Here is a 14045-nt window from a genome sequence, read left to right on the forward strand (position 1 = left end):
CCCGTTCCGTGGCTTTCATATTTGCTCATATGACTGGCACAATATGTATTTTTAGGAAACATTATAAGAATAAAATAATAAGAAACTATGAATACTTTGAGCAATGTCGTCTGTGGCTTCACTTCCACTTTCAACTCCAGTGATTCCGCAGACGGTGGGTGAGTTGTCGCCAATTATTTCCAGGATAACGGTTGAATATGGGCTAGGCCCAGGTCTCAGACCACCTCCAGTGGGCACATGTTTTGTGCGAGGAAAATCCTCGATTGCTTGTGTCTTAAGGTCGCTCCACTTCTTCCTAACTTCCTTTATCTCCCTCTGCTCACAGCCTTTTGCATTTATTTTGTTTGTTATATCCTGCCAAATCTCACCTTTTTTTTTTTTTGTGACAGATGAGTTTAATTTGCTTTCAAGGACTGTTTTGTTTTCTTTGTATCCATCAATTAAAATAAGAATTTCTTCAAATTTTTCTTCCTGTTTCTTTTCTCCTCCATGTGTGGGATAGATATTTTCAATTAAAAGTGTAATGTTTTGAGTTCGAAAAAGTTTGCTTTAACGTTTTTTTTAACTTTCAGTTTAGGCCAGTCAAGAATGAGTTTGAAATTACGCGCTGTTCAGACTATTTCCTGTTTACCTATTAGAAGGCTTGTGATTGGGTTAAGAAAAATAGACGTCATTCTATGCGACAACGCATTACTTTACGGAGAGCTTAAGACCTACTAGCGTTCTGCCTTAAGAACAAATGGTGCAACCGAATAAACTACAGAGTTAGTTATAAACTAGCTAGTAGTTATTAAGCCTCTAGTTTGGACTTTACGTTCCAGTTTAAGTAAGAACTTACGAACGGCTGGTGCAACCCTACCCTGGTCTGTAGATGTAGCTCAGGTTCCTCCAACATGCGCTTGTGGGATTTTTCCACCCGATTTCTGGTCCATATAAATCACTTTGATTGAGTACATTGTTGTGGGGAGCAAGGAATGATGGGATGTGTTTACCGTATGACAAAGTCTGTGCTGTCAATCTCACGTCCACAGCTGCTGTTTTTCAAAATCCCACCGCTGCCGACCACAGCACACCGACCCAGACGCCGACCGGACCAGGGGATGTCCTGCACACACACACACACACACACACACACACACACACACACACACACACACACACACACGTATTTCTATCATTATGAGGACATTCCATTGACATGATGATTTTTATACTGTACAAACTGTATATTCTCTCCCTTAACCCTAAATCTACCCATCACAGAAAACTTTCTACATTTGAAGATTTCAGATGCAAAAGCCTCTAAGTGCCATCTGAAATTTTCTTCTAAAGTGAGCATTTTTATCAAGCGCGTGTGTTTACGTTCAGTTATTTCACTTTAATGGCAATGAAAAGGACCTATTAATTGCCATTAAAGTGAAATTACTGAACCTAGACATACGAGCTTGATGATAAAGCTAATTTTTAGAAGAAAATTTCAGATGGCACTTAGAGGCTTTTGCATCTGAAGTCTTCATTTGTACATTTTTATAAAAACATGATTTATAAGCTGTTGACCAAGAATGTCCCCAAAAGGACAAGGATTTCGGATATTGCCATCTTTGTGGATACATTTTGTCCTCATAACGTAGGGTTTCCCAGAGCCACACACACCTCGGGCAGCATACTGTGAAGTGCTGCAGTCATCTTGTATGTTTTTGTTGTGCTTGTTTCATATTCGATGGTTTGATTGACGGCTGTGTTGCGCTTGGTGAGGATGAATGATCCTGTGGCGTTACAACAAAACTGCAGCCTGACTCTGTCATGAACAGAGAGAGAGAGAAGAGTTTGAGGATCTGACATGTAACATCACAAACACACAGTCAGTACAAATCATATTTGAGAATTTCATGAGATCTCTTCTAATTGCTGAGGTTTCACATGGCAATGGGACTTGCTCAAATGCTGCTGTCACTCAAATAGCAGATTATTGCACCAAGACCATCAGTACAATCCCCAGGCAATTCATCAACTCGAGAAAAAAATGTAAACCTTGAATGAAATGTTAAGCCACTTTGGACAAAATGTGTCTGTCCAACACATAAGCGTGAATGTAAAGACATTAAAGACACAAACCTGTTTAGCTCACGCTCAGTTTTGTTTGATTTGTACGGGCAGTTCATGAAATCTGAAAGATCCTGCGTGAAACTCTTGAGTACTATACTGAGAGGGAAACAGAGAGATTAATTAAACGGTGCAGAAAGTGATTTCTGAGAAACGCTGTTGAAAATTTAAATCAACACCTAAAATTACTTTCTGAATATTAGATGTCTGTTCTGTGTGTGTGCTGAAAAAAAATAGTGTGTTTGTACAATAGTCCTGGTTCAGAAAATAGGAGAAAAAGCAAAGTGGATCATTTGCTTAGGTGTTGATTTCAAATATCAACAGTGTTTTTCAGAAATCGCTTACTGTACGTGGTCAGTCCTGAAATATAACCTAACACTGGCTGATCCTCATTCTCACACACCTTTTGGCTGGTTTGATGACGGAAAACTTGCGTCTGAGTTTTGCGCAGTGCAGCTGCTGTAGCGTGTCTGTCATCCCATCTCTGAAAGAAAAACAACATGATTTCGCTAATTAACCTTATAAAACGTACTTTATCATGTTTGATATGTGAATTTCTAAAGCCTCAACAGTTGAACGTATTTGAATCACATGCAAACTTCCACATTAATTATTCAACCCGTCTCAAGGCAATTCATAAATTTTTTGCAGGGTGGCTAACTCCACCTCAAAATTCAACTTACGATTTAGCAAAAAACATACGTATTTGTACATTTTTTGCTAAATCATAAGTATTTTATGAGGTGGATAATTCATACGACCTTACTTATACAAATTCATAAATTTTTGGCTAAATTGTAAGTTGCCAAATTCGTATGAATTCGCCCGAATGGCCTACCCCTAACCCGCGCCCCTAAACCTACCCATCACTGGGGTTTAGACAAATCGTATGAATTCGTACAAATTAGCTACCTCATAAAATACGTACGAATTGTGAAATTATTACAAATAATGCAGCTGTATGTAATCATGTTTGTTGAATGTAACCAAATTGTTTCTTGATGAATTGTTTGAAGATATATCACTAGTTTGCTAATTAGTTTATGGTCACTGAATGGCTTTTCTGAGGTAAATTAAAGCTGTTTTATTGACGTCTTTCTGCAGTTGAAACACTATTTGAGTGATTACATGAGACATGATTAATTTCAGTAAAGTTGTTCTGTATCTTTCAACTGATGATTCATGTTTATTTCGCGCCAATTAGTGACGATCGGTTCACTTACAGAACTGAGGCGCAACAGCGATCTGTCACCACACATTAAAGATCGCCAAAATGACATTAATTGTTTAAATTTCATGGTAAAAATTTACATAATTCGAAAGTCTAGACTTATTGTGATTATTGGATGAACGGCTTGCTTCGATCACGTGTCTTTTGCTTTGAAATCTTTACTGATTTTTATTAGCCTACGTAATGTATATGTAATGTACATAAATGTTAGAATAGCTTTTATATTGTTAGTAATGTTTATCCATCGTCGTTTTTTTTTTTTTTTTTGGAAAAATGAGTATCAAATGAAGAGTTTGGTTCCAAAACACTATAAATCCATTTTTGATTAATTTGAGTAAAAATGTGTTTTCTTTACCAAGAAAGTGGCAAGATGAAAACCACTATTTTCTGTTTCAAACTTTCACAAAGCATCTTTAGGTTATAATAACATTAAAAATTCAAAGGAGGATCAATGCAGGCAAACTGAGGTAACTTTCCTGACAGCAAGATCACGTGTAACACAGAAAAAACATCAATCTGTTCCCCGATTGGAATTATGTGCTGCACTAACAGGAGCTCAGCTTGCCAAAGTACTCAAAACTGAATTGACCCTGCCCATACGGCAAACAATTTTGTGGACTGACTCAATCACTGTCCTCACATGGCGACAATCTGACTCTAGCCGATTCAAAGTATTTGTCAGGACTCGGGTAGCAGAGATCCAGGATCTCACAAAGCAACACAGGTGGCGGTATGTACCCTCCACGAGTAATCCAGCTGATGACATCACTCGGGAATGAGTCTCTGTGATCTCTGCCCTGGAAGCTGCTGGTGCCAAGGTCCACTTTTCCTGAAAGATCCACCCGATCTGTGGCCTGAATGCCCCAGTCCAGAGGAAGTAGATAATAACGAACTTCATAAGACTGGTTCCAGTACTCTGGCCTGCTTCGCATCCTCTGATTACAGTCAGTTTAAGAATCTGGAGGAGCTAATCAAGTCCACGGCTCTTCAAGGGAGGGCCGATGGTAAGCCCAAACCCAGTGAGTACAGAAGGGCAGTAATTAGTGTTTTGCAGCAAGCGCAGCAGGAATGCTTCCCGTCAGACTTAAAACAACTGAGGAGTAAGCCGCTTGCCCGCAGCAGTCGACTGAATTTTAGTCGGTGGACGCTTACGACATAGTCCCTACCTGGAACCTGACAAGTTCAAGTTCATTTTATTTTAGAGCATATTTAAATCAGCCACAAGAGTGACCAAAGTGCTGTACATTAAAATCAAACAAATAAACAAATAAAACAATAAAAAGAAACATAAATATTAAACCAGAGATAAGCAAGACCATAATACAATGTAATAAGAAAAGGATATTAGAAGTCCCGGTCCTGAGAAGGTGTTCGCCAAACTCCGCTGTAAATACTGGGTTGTACGTGGAAGAGAGGCCATAAAGCGTCTGCAAGCGAGAGTGTGCACAGTGCCAGAAATGGAGAAAAAACCCAAGGTACCTAAAATGGCGGACCTCCCATCGGCAAGAGTACGCCTTTTCAAGCCCGCCTTTTACTCCACTGGCATTGACTGTTTTGGTCCCTATACTATCAAAACGGGTAGGCGCAATGAGAAAAAAATGGGGAATAATATTCAAATGCCTCACCACCAGAGCAGTATACTCACTCCTTCCTCATGGCCCTCAGACGGTTCACGGCTAGGCGAGGGAAACCTCATGAGCTCTTGTCAGATCAGGGCACAAATTACAGCTCTTGCCCACATCTGCAGAGACAATTAGCTAAACAGCAGATTGAATTCCATTTCAACCCTCCCAACTCAACACACTTTGGAGGCTGCTGGGAGCGAAAAATTCGATCTTTGAAAAATGCGCTGATGGTTACTCTAGGTACTCAATCAGTGATTTTTGAGGTCCTTCAAACTGTGCTGGTGGAGATTGAAGGAATCTTGAACTCAAAACCACTGGGATATACTTCATCCGATGTTTCTGATCCTGACCCCATTACTCCAGATTGTCTCCTAATGGGGCGGCCAGATGCTTCACTTCCCCTGGCAGTATACCCCCAGTCCGAGCTGGTCATCCAACATCTATGGCGACAGCCAGATCCTTGCAGACCAGTTCTGGAGACATTACCTCAAATTCTACCTCCCAGGGGTCTCATTTATAAAACTTTGCGGAGATTTCATCCTAAAATTGTACGTATGCGCAAAAGCTAGATTTTGCGTACGCACAAAAAAAATCAGAGTTATAAAACCATGCGTACGCCAGAACCTGCGCACAAATCCCTTTATGAATCCCAGTCAGCGGAAGATTGTGCGTACGTGCATCTCCACCGTGTCTCCTCCCCGAAATCACCATATATGGAGATTACGACGCCTAGTTTTACTATGCATAACCTCATCTGCATATCATTTCCATACATATTCCCATCCACGTGACACCACGCCATCAAAGGCACAAGACAATGGAAAATATTAGATATGGATTATAAATGCCATTTGTGCCACACATTATATTGATAAAGATTATCCAATATCCTTTTTATGTTTTAGAATAAATACACTGTAAAAAAAATCCCAGTAAAATTTACGGTAAAAAAATGGCAGCTGTGGTTGCCAGAACTTTATCGTAAAAAATACAGTAGCAACGTTAAAAAAATCTGTTAAATTTACGGTAAAATAACGTATTTCATTAACTGATATAATGTTAATTTACCAACCTAATGAAGTACTACTATCTGTTTTGTACCTTTATAATACACTGACAGTCACCAAACACAGTGGTGATAAGAGTCACATGATGAATCAAAGTTCATCACAAGCAGATTTTCCACAAGCTGAGAAGGACAGCACTAACCTATAGAAGGTGCACACAGTGTCATTCACACACACACTAAACACCATCATGGTAACATGCATGAAATTTTAAAAATGCAATAAACATTAATTTAACAACATTAGATGTAATATAAAACCCTAATGTACATAACTAATTAGAAAAAAAATGAGAAAAACTAAGAAAAAACAGAGTTATTTCAATGAAAATATATCAAATGTGAAGTGTCATGCAGGGAATTGTGGGAATGTCAATTTACGGTTTTTCACTGTAAATTTTACAATGAATTGTTATTTTTCACTTCCAAACTGTGAATTTAACAGTATTTTACCATAAAATTACATTAAATGTACCGCTAGATCTATTACAGTTATTCACCGTATATAGTATGGAAACTTTCTGTAAACCAATTGACAGTTTTTCACCGCAGCATTTTTACAGTCTTTTACTGTTAAAATCACGGTCATTTTTTACAGTGCAAAATATCGATAAAAACAAAATTATATAAAATACTTAAGATAAAGGTTTTAGAATAGAGCTGATTCATTCATTTCCACTGGCCAAATAGTATTTTAATAGTTTTAAACAATTCAAATCATATTTATACAGTTTTGCTGATAAGGTGAACACTATGGAAGCCCGTTTCCGCCACAAAAAAAAAAAAAAAAAAAAAAAAAAAAAACCCAACTAAAAAAAAAAAAAAGCCACAAAAAAAAGATGAATTGCAACTTTTTGTCTCAGAATTCTGACTTTTTAACTAGCAATTGCGAGTTTATATCTTAGAATTCTGACTTTATATCTCGCAATTGCGACTTTATATCTCAGAATTCTGACTTTATAACTCGCAATTGCGAGTTAAAAAGTCAGAATTCTGAGATAAAAAGTCGCAATTCATCTTTTTTTTTGTGGCTTTTTTTTTTTTTTTTTTTAGTGGAGGTTTTTTTTTTAGTGGCGGAAACTGGCTTCCATAGAACACATCTTTTAGGAAGTTTATAGGCTATTTTTAGTGGAAACAGATCGGCCTACTTATTTATTGCAGTCGTCTGTCTCGGCGCGTCACTGACAAAGTATTTTAAAAAGAAAACATGCAAATCTTACCGTTTTCCTCATATTATATCCTTCAAATGGTAATTGTTTGAAGATCCTTCACACGACATCAACACCTTATTATTGGACCTATTCAAACTGGACAACGGACCGTTCGACCAGCAGTGTCTTCCATAATATCGAAGTTAAGTGTGCATTGATCATCGTTCTCGCTAAAATATTTTGTCATACCATCTGCAGTTTAGTTTAAAGAGGAATTATTGTGCTCCCAGCGCTCCTCGCTGTCATTAAAGCAGCGTGTCACTGGAAAAGTGATCGAAAGTAGCACATCTACTATCTGAATTCATATCACTTTTGTTTAACTTCTGCGTAATGTAATTTCAGTGCTTATCGGCAATGGTGAAGTGTAATATTAATGTAAATGTTTATCAAATGAAAACGTGTTTCCACGCGAGTTTAAATAATTCTTTTATTTATTTAAACTGTTATTGTGGACATGAACTGTTTTTATGATCCCTCAGCTCACCATCAGTGTCGCCAAACTGCTCTGTCTCCAAAATGTTCGTACGCACGGCTCAAAGTTTGCTTAAAGGTGCGCACATTCTCCCGTCAAGTTTATTTTTATAGATCACAACCTTTGCGTGGGAACTGGCGTGCGCACGTTTCCAGCCCCGTTTTGTGCGTACGCACGCTTTATAAATGAGACCCCTGGTCTTCAAAGACGTCAAAAATGGCAAACTGATACTCTAGACATCCAGGTTGCACTACAACCTCAACCAAAACACAAACCAGTCTGTTGAGTGCTGACAACAAATGGGTTATTCCCAGAAAACCAGTTGCATCTTTGTTTCGTCTCTAATCGGACAGTCTTTGGTGGGTCAGTCAGCACCATCTTGTAAATGGTGAAGCCACCCATTTTTTCAACTATCGCAACTTCCATGTGGTGCCAACAAATCTTTACTACACCTGAAAACTAACACAAAATAAATTAGTGCTAAGATTTCAAAAATAAACAAGAATCTCATTTTTAATCGTCACAAAAAGAAGAAACGAAAATATTAAGATATTATAAACATCGACATCATGATTTTCTGTAAAGCTGCTCTAAAACAATGTACATTGTGAATACATTTGACTCGATTTAATTAGGACATTGTCAGACTTGTGGAATTATTTGTACAGAAACACAGCAAATGTTTAAACATCAAATTTTCACAGCAGTAAATCGAAAGATTCAGGGAGTGAAACACCTGCGCACAAACTAAACAATCTTATCTCAGTCTTATCCTCAGCAACTTTACTGTCCTGCATAACAAATCCGAAAACATTTTTATTCTGATTAAAATTAAAATGACGTTTCAACCTAACAATGACATTTAAATAAGAATACACTCGTATTTCTCTTAGACTCCTCAGAACAATTGAACAACTTAATAACAGCAAGCATGTCATCAATTAGATTATATTATATATACTTTATTAGCTATTATAGGGTGAATTCAGGGCGATTGGGACACTTTTTGCCATTGAAATTACTTGGGAAAAGAGTGCAATCACCCTGAATTCACCCCTACTCAGCAACATGGAGCCCGATTTAATTTAAATAGCGATTATTAAATCAGAATGAATATTGAGATAAAAGCGCTCACCTGGACGAGTGTGTGTTGGTTGTGTAGTAAAACATCACACACACACCCTGAAAGATGATCAGGACCACCAGCAGCCTGAAGATCCAGTGGAGAGACGCCAATGCCATCAGAGAGACACATACACGTACACGTATGTATGTGTGTATGTGTGTGTGTGTGTGTGTGTGTGTGAGTGTGAGACTGAGAGGTTAAAGGCGACACACACACACACACACACACACACACACACACACACACACACACAACTCCTCCCCTCTCAAACTCTCTGACTTTTACCTTGTAAAATTTTCAAGATTTTAACTTGTAATTTGTGTTGTGCGATTTTGTCAGTGAAAATGCAATTCTTTTTTGTGTTTGTACAAAATGGTTTTAATGTGAATTTATAATTTTAATTTTCAAGAATTTTCGAGGGAAAATATAAATATATTATTGTATCATACTTGTGCTCAAAAATAAAAGTGGCGTTGATAAGTGTGGACCCCTAAAAACGCGAAGACAACAAGGAACAATTTGTAATCCAGTTCAAACACAATATTTACTCCTAATTCAAAAATGTGTGGATAGGTTATATGAACGTTTACAGCAAACACGGGTTCGCGTCAGAAACAACAAAATACGGTTTCCCGAACTCTTCTTCCGCGCGCAGAATTTTTAAATACATTTAAGGTTTCTTTAAATACCCAGAGGTATCTTTGACAAGAAAGGAGGCAACCCATTTAATATTGTTTATTGCACCAAAAGAAACTCAAAAAGGAAACTAAATACAGGCACATACAGGCTATTGGAATTAAAAAAGGTGTTCAAATATTCTAGATCTGAGTACAAAAAAATATTCCACTATATTCCATATTACATTCATATTCATCAAGGTCTCACGTGCAAATAAATAAATCAATTTCAACTGTGATGTAAGGCGCACCTTAATGATTTCTGCACGCCTAAACAATAAATGTATTTACGTTTTCACGCAGTGAAATCTGCTTGTGTGATAGTGGCCGGCCTGAGGAGAAGTTCTCAGAAAAAGTTTCAGTGAGAGTTAAGGTCCGGCCTTTCACAGTTGCTCTGTGAAATTTCGTGTGCAAAATCAAGTTATTTCAATAGAGGGTGTGCATGTGACGTCACCGTCGACCGTTACGACTGTGGTCACGCCCACTGAGCGGCAGCATTCGTTTTCAGCGTGAATGCCGCGAAAAACACACTGTGACTGTACAAATAGCTTTGACACAAAATCTGAGGTATATTTTCACAGACTGCTGAAAGCTACAGAAAAAAGAAGCAAATGGATTACTGCAGTTCACAGAAACAGCTGGACTCCAGCAGAGAAGCATGTTTTGCAGTTATCATTTTGTGTCAAAATGTTGGATTTTGCGGTAAAATCATACCCTATATATTGTTATATATTGTGTTAACAACTAATCAATTAAATTTACCATCTTATATTCTGCATAATTGGGTGTTTTTAGATAAACACTGACAAAAACTATACAAGTTTTAGTGCTGAATGATATAACATTGATATAAATGATTACTCTTTAGACCTACCTATATTGTAGTTATAAAATATTCACAGGCAGATTTTCTTAATGTGTTTCCCCAGCGTCAGGCACATATAAATGTCAGGAAACGGCTGCATGTCAATATCCATGGATTAGGTTTCTTTGAAATGTCATAATAACACTTTCGAGCCCAACCTTTAGTGTAATCGTTTGTTTTACTCGCGTTTTTGCAGTTTCCTCTATTAAATCCAGTCATGCAGCAGCTTTTAGTCCATCTGAGGGAGCACGTTCGTCCGGAAGTTTGTACATGCGTACATTTATTTATTTAAATTGTTTTTTTTTTTTTGCAGTTATTAGTTTATCCACAAGGATATGTTGTGAATGGCTATAAACACGTGTTGCGTTACAGGTGTTGTGCCCAATTTTGACTCCCTGCCAAAATTTTTTTTTTTTTTTTTTTCCTTTTTACATCTCACTCCTTTGACTTTTTATTTGTTACCGAGAGCTGGTTAAAACAGGGTGACTTAATGCCTTTTGCTGAGATTGCTCCAGTTGACTGTGCTTTTTTTCAGTTCTCCACGGGCCTCTGGACAGGGTGGTGGAGTGGCAACAATTTTAAAAAAATGTTTTAAATGCAAGACTCTACCTACGGACACTTTTTCCAGTTTGGAGGTCCAGTTATTGAAGGTTGATTTAAAGGGTCCTGTGCTACATGCTTTGATTTACAGACCCCCTAAATACACTAAGGATTTTATTCATCAATTTTCTGATTTTCTCTCTGATCTGGTGACCCGGGCTGATAGACTATTGATTCTTCTCATTCATCTCTGTTGTCCTTCAAAACCGTTGGTCAAAGAATTTGTAACTCTTTTAAGGCCGGAACATGCTAAGCCGACACCGACGAACTAGTGGCGACGAAAGCAGACTGCAGGGTTGGCTCACGTCGGCAGCGTCTGTGTCCAAAGTTGGCCTGACACACCAAACCAACGCTAGACAGCCGACGGCCAAGTAGCACGTCAGTTCTGCGCCTGCGTGAGATGAAATGCCTTTCCGAACCAGCAGGTGGCAGTATCTGAACAGCCAATCAGACGGACCCTTAAATCAGGCCCGACGGACCGACGAGCTCCGACGCCGATTCAACATTTCGAATCGGCCGGAAAAAAGGCGACGAGGACCAACTTCAGCCGACGGTGCAAAAACGAACAAACGAACAAAAACTGCCCGACGGCCGACTGTTGTCTTGGTGTGTTCCTGCCTTCTTTGAACTTCGAACAATCTGTATGTGGTCCAACTCACAATTTGGGTCACACACTCGATCTTGTGTTGTCTCGAGGCTTTTTAACCTCAAATCTGGAGGTTATTGATGCATGTCTGACCATTATCCAATTTTATTTGAATCTGAGTGCTTTCTCCCGTCATCTATTTGCTCCCAGCCGTCATGTCTTTCTCGATCTATTCACTCTAATACTGCAAATTTGTTTTCTGAATATTATTTTTCACATTTTAATAATAATTTTCTTAATGAAACGGATACTGAATGCTTGGTTGAGGAATTTTATGAAGTGTCCTCTGTAGCTCTGGACGCTGTTGCTCCGCTTAAGTGTAAAAAGTTGAAGGTTGCTGGCCAGCCATGGTTCAGTAATGCCACCCGCGCTCTCAGACAAGAGTGTCGAAAAGCGGAGCAAAGTGGAAAAAAGATAGGCTCCAGGTTTCATTTGATATATTAAAATCGAGTCTTTTCAACTATCAAATGGCAGTAAGGAAGGCAAAGTCTGATTTCTTTTCTCAATTAATTACTGAAAACGCGAAGAGACCGAAAGTACTGTATGACACGATTGATTCTCTTCTAAACCCGACTATGAATACTTTATCTGAAGCCTCTGTAGAGCTTTGTGATGATTTTTTAAAAACATTTCACTCAAAAATTAATTATATTAGATGCTCTATTGTTCATTCTGAACCGTGTCAATTGCAGCTGCCTTGCCCTATGAGTTGTCTGTCTAACTTTCAACCTGTTTCTCCAATTCAGTTAGCAGATATCTCTACTATGAAGTGTTCTGGTTCCAAGTTAGATATTATATATTAAGGATGTTTTTTCTACCATTAGTCCTATGGTAACAGCTATAGTTAACTGCTCTTTAGCCAAAGGTGTTGTTCCAGCTAGTTTTAAGCATGCAATTGTGCAACCTCTGTTGAAAAAAACCTCAGCTTGATCCAGAAATGTGCAGTAACTATCGACCTATCTCTAAACTGCCTTTCATCTCTAAGCTTTTGGAGAAAGTAGTGTTTTCACAGCTTCAGTCTTATTTGGATTCTTTTAATATTTTGGACATGTTCAATCTGGTTTTAGATCATTACATAGCACTGAGTCAGCTCTGTTGAGGGTCACAAATGATATCCTGCTTGCACTGGATTCAGGCTCTTTCGTTGTGCTGGTTTTGTTGGACCTGAGTGCGGCATTTGATACCATTGACCATAGTATTCTTCTTAAATGACTAGAATGCATGGTAGGTGTCAAAGGAACTATATTGCAATGGTTTGCTTCTTACCTCGACAATAGGATTTTTTCTGTAAATTTATGGAATTTTTCCTCGTCATCTGCACCTGTTTTGTATGGTGTGCCCCAGGGATCAATTTTGGGACCTATATTGTTTTCCCTTTATATGCTTCCCTTGACCCTCATTTTTCAGAACTACAACATCTCATATCACTGTTATGCAGACGATTCCCAGTTTTACCTTCCAGTGAAGCTTGACACCACTGGTTCATCTGATGTGCTATTAAAATGTGTAAATGATATCAAGAGGTGGATGGCAAACAATTTTTTGCAGCTAAATGAGGATAAAACAGAGGTTTTAATTGTAGGTTGTCCTGCAAACTCCTCTCCTGCTCTGGAAGCCCAGTTAAGTCCTCTTTCCTCAAATGTACACAAACAAATCAAAAACCTTGGAGTGATCTTTGACTCTTCACTATTTTTTTTGATAAACAAATTAGTGCTGTTATTAGAGATTTTTTTTTTTCCATTTAAGATCAATTGCAAAGTTGAAGCATCTCCTTTCAAGCAAAGATTTAGAAATTGTGATTCATGCTCTTGTAACATCACAATTGGATTATTGCAACTCTCTTTATTCTGGTCTCCCTCAGACTTCATTATCACGTTTGCAAGTTGTTCAAAATGCAGCTGCAAGACTTCTGACTGGGTCTAAAAAGGGGGACCACATCTCCCCCATTTTAGCATCCCTTCACTGGCTTCCCATTAAATTTAGAGTTGATTTTAAGATCCTTATGTTTGTTTATAGGGCGTTGTCTGGTCGTGCACCAAGATATATAAGTGATCTTCTTGTATCATACTGTCCCGCTAGGGCACTTAGATCTTCTACTCACCTGCTCTTAACTGTGCCTCGGTGTCGCTATAAATCAAAGGGTGATCGGGCCTTTTCTGTGGCTGGGCCCAAGCTTTGGAATGGTCTCCCCTTTCATGTGAGGTCTGCTCCTTCATTGGACATTTTTAAATCTTCTCTTAAATTGAATTTTTATTCTTTAGCGTTTGGAAACCTGTAAATTATTCTTAGTAGATCTGTTTTGTACTTTGTACAGCACTTTGGAACAATCTACATTGTGTTTAAATGTGCTTTATGAATAAATGTTGTTGTGCATCTGTGGACAGAGCTAATTCGCACATTGATTTTTTTTTTTGAATACAGAT

At 38.2% G+C, this 14045-nt stretch overlaps 1 protein-coding gene across 4 annotated transcripts in view; it reads right to left on the bottom strand.

Moving 5' to 3' along the window:
* LOC125260057 (alpha-2,8-sialyltransferase 8F-like) overlaps window positions 1-8999 on the bottom strand; it is a 39656-nt gene extending 30657 nt beyond the window's left edge. The window contains exons 1-4 of one of the 4 annotated variants that reach the window (XM_048178196.1): window positions 8844-8992; window positions 2507-2587; window positions 2116-2202; window positions 1654-1798 (exon numbers count right to left, since the gene is read on the bottom strand). In XM_048178196.1, the coding sequence (XP_048034153.1) occupies window positions 1654-1798; window positions 2116-2202; window positions 2507-2587; window positions 8844-8950 (420 nt within the window). In that variant the 5' untranslated portion in view covers window positions 8951-8992. Of the gene's footprint in view, window positions 1-1653; window positions 1799-2115; window positions 2203-2506; window positions 2588-8843 lie in introns of all 4 variants that reach the window. The other 3 variants (XM_048178197.1, XM_048178194.1, XM_048178195.1) reach the window with 3 other exon arrangements.
* Window positions 9000-14045: the final 5046 nt, after the last annotated feature.

The sequence above is a fragment of the Megalobrama amblycephala genome, linkage group LG24 (genome assembly GCF_018812025.1).
Source record: "Megalobrama amblycephala isolate DHTTF-2021 linkage group LG24, ASM1881202v1, whole genome shotgun sequence".
In the NCBI taxonomy this organism is placed as follows: Eukaryota; Metazoa; Chordata; class Actinopteri; order Cypriniformes; family Xenocyprididae; genus Megalobrama; species Megalobrama amblycephala.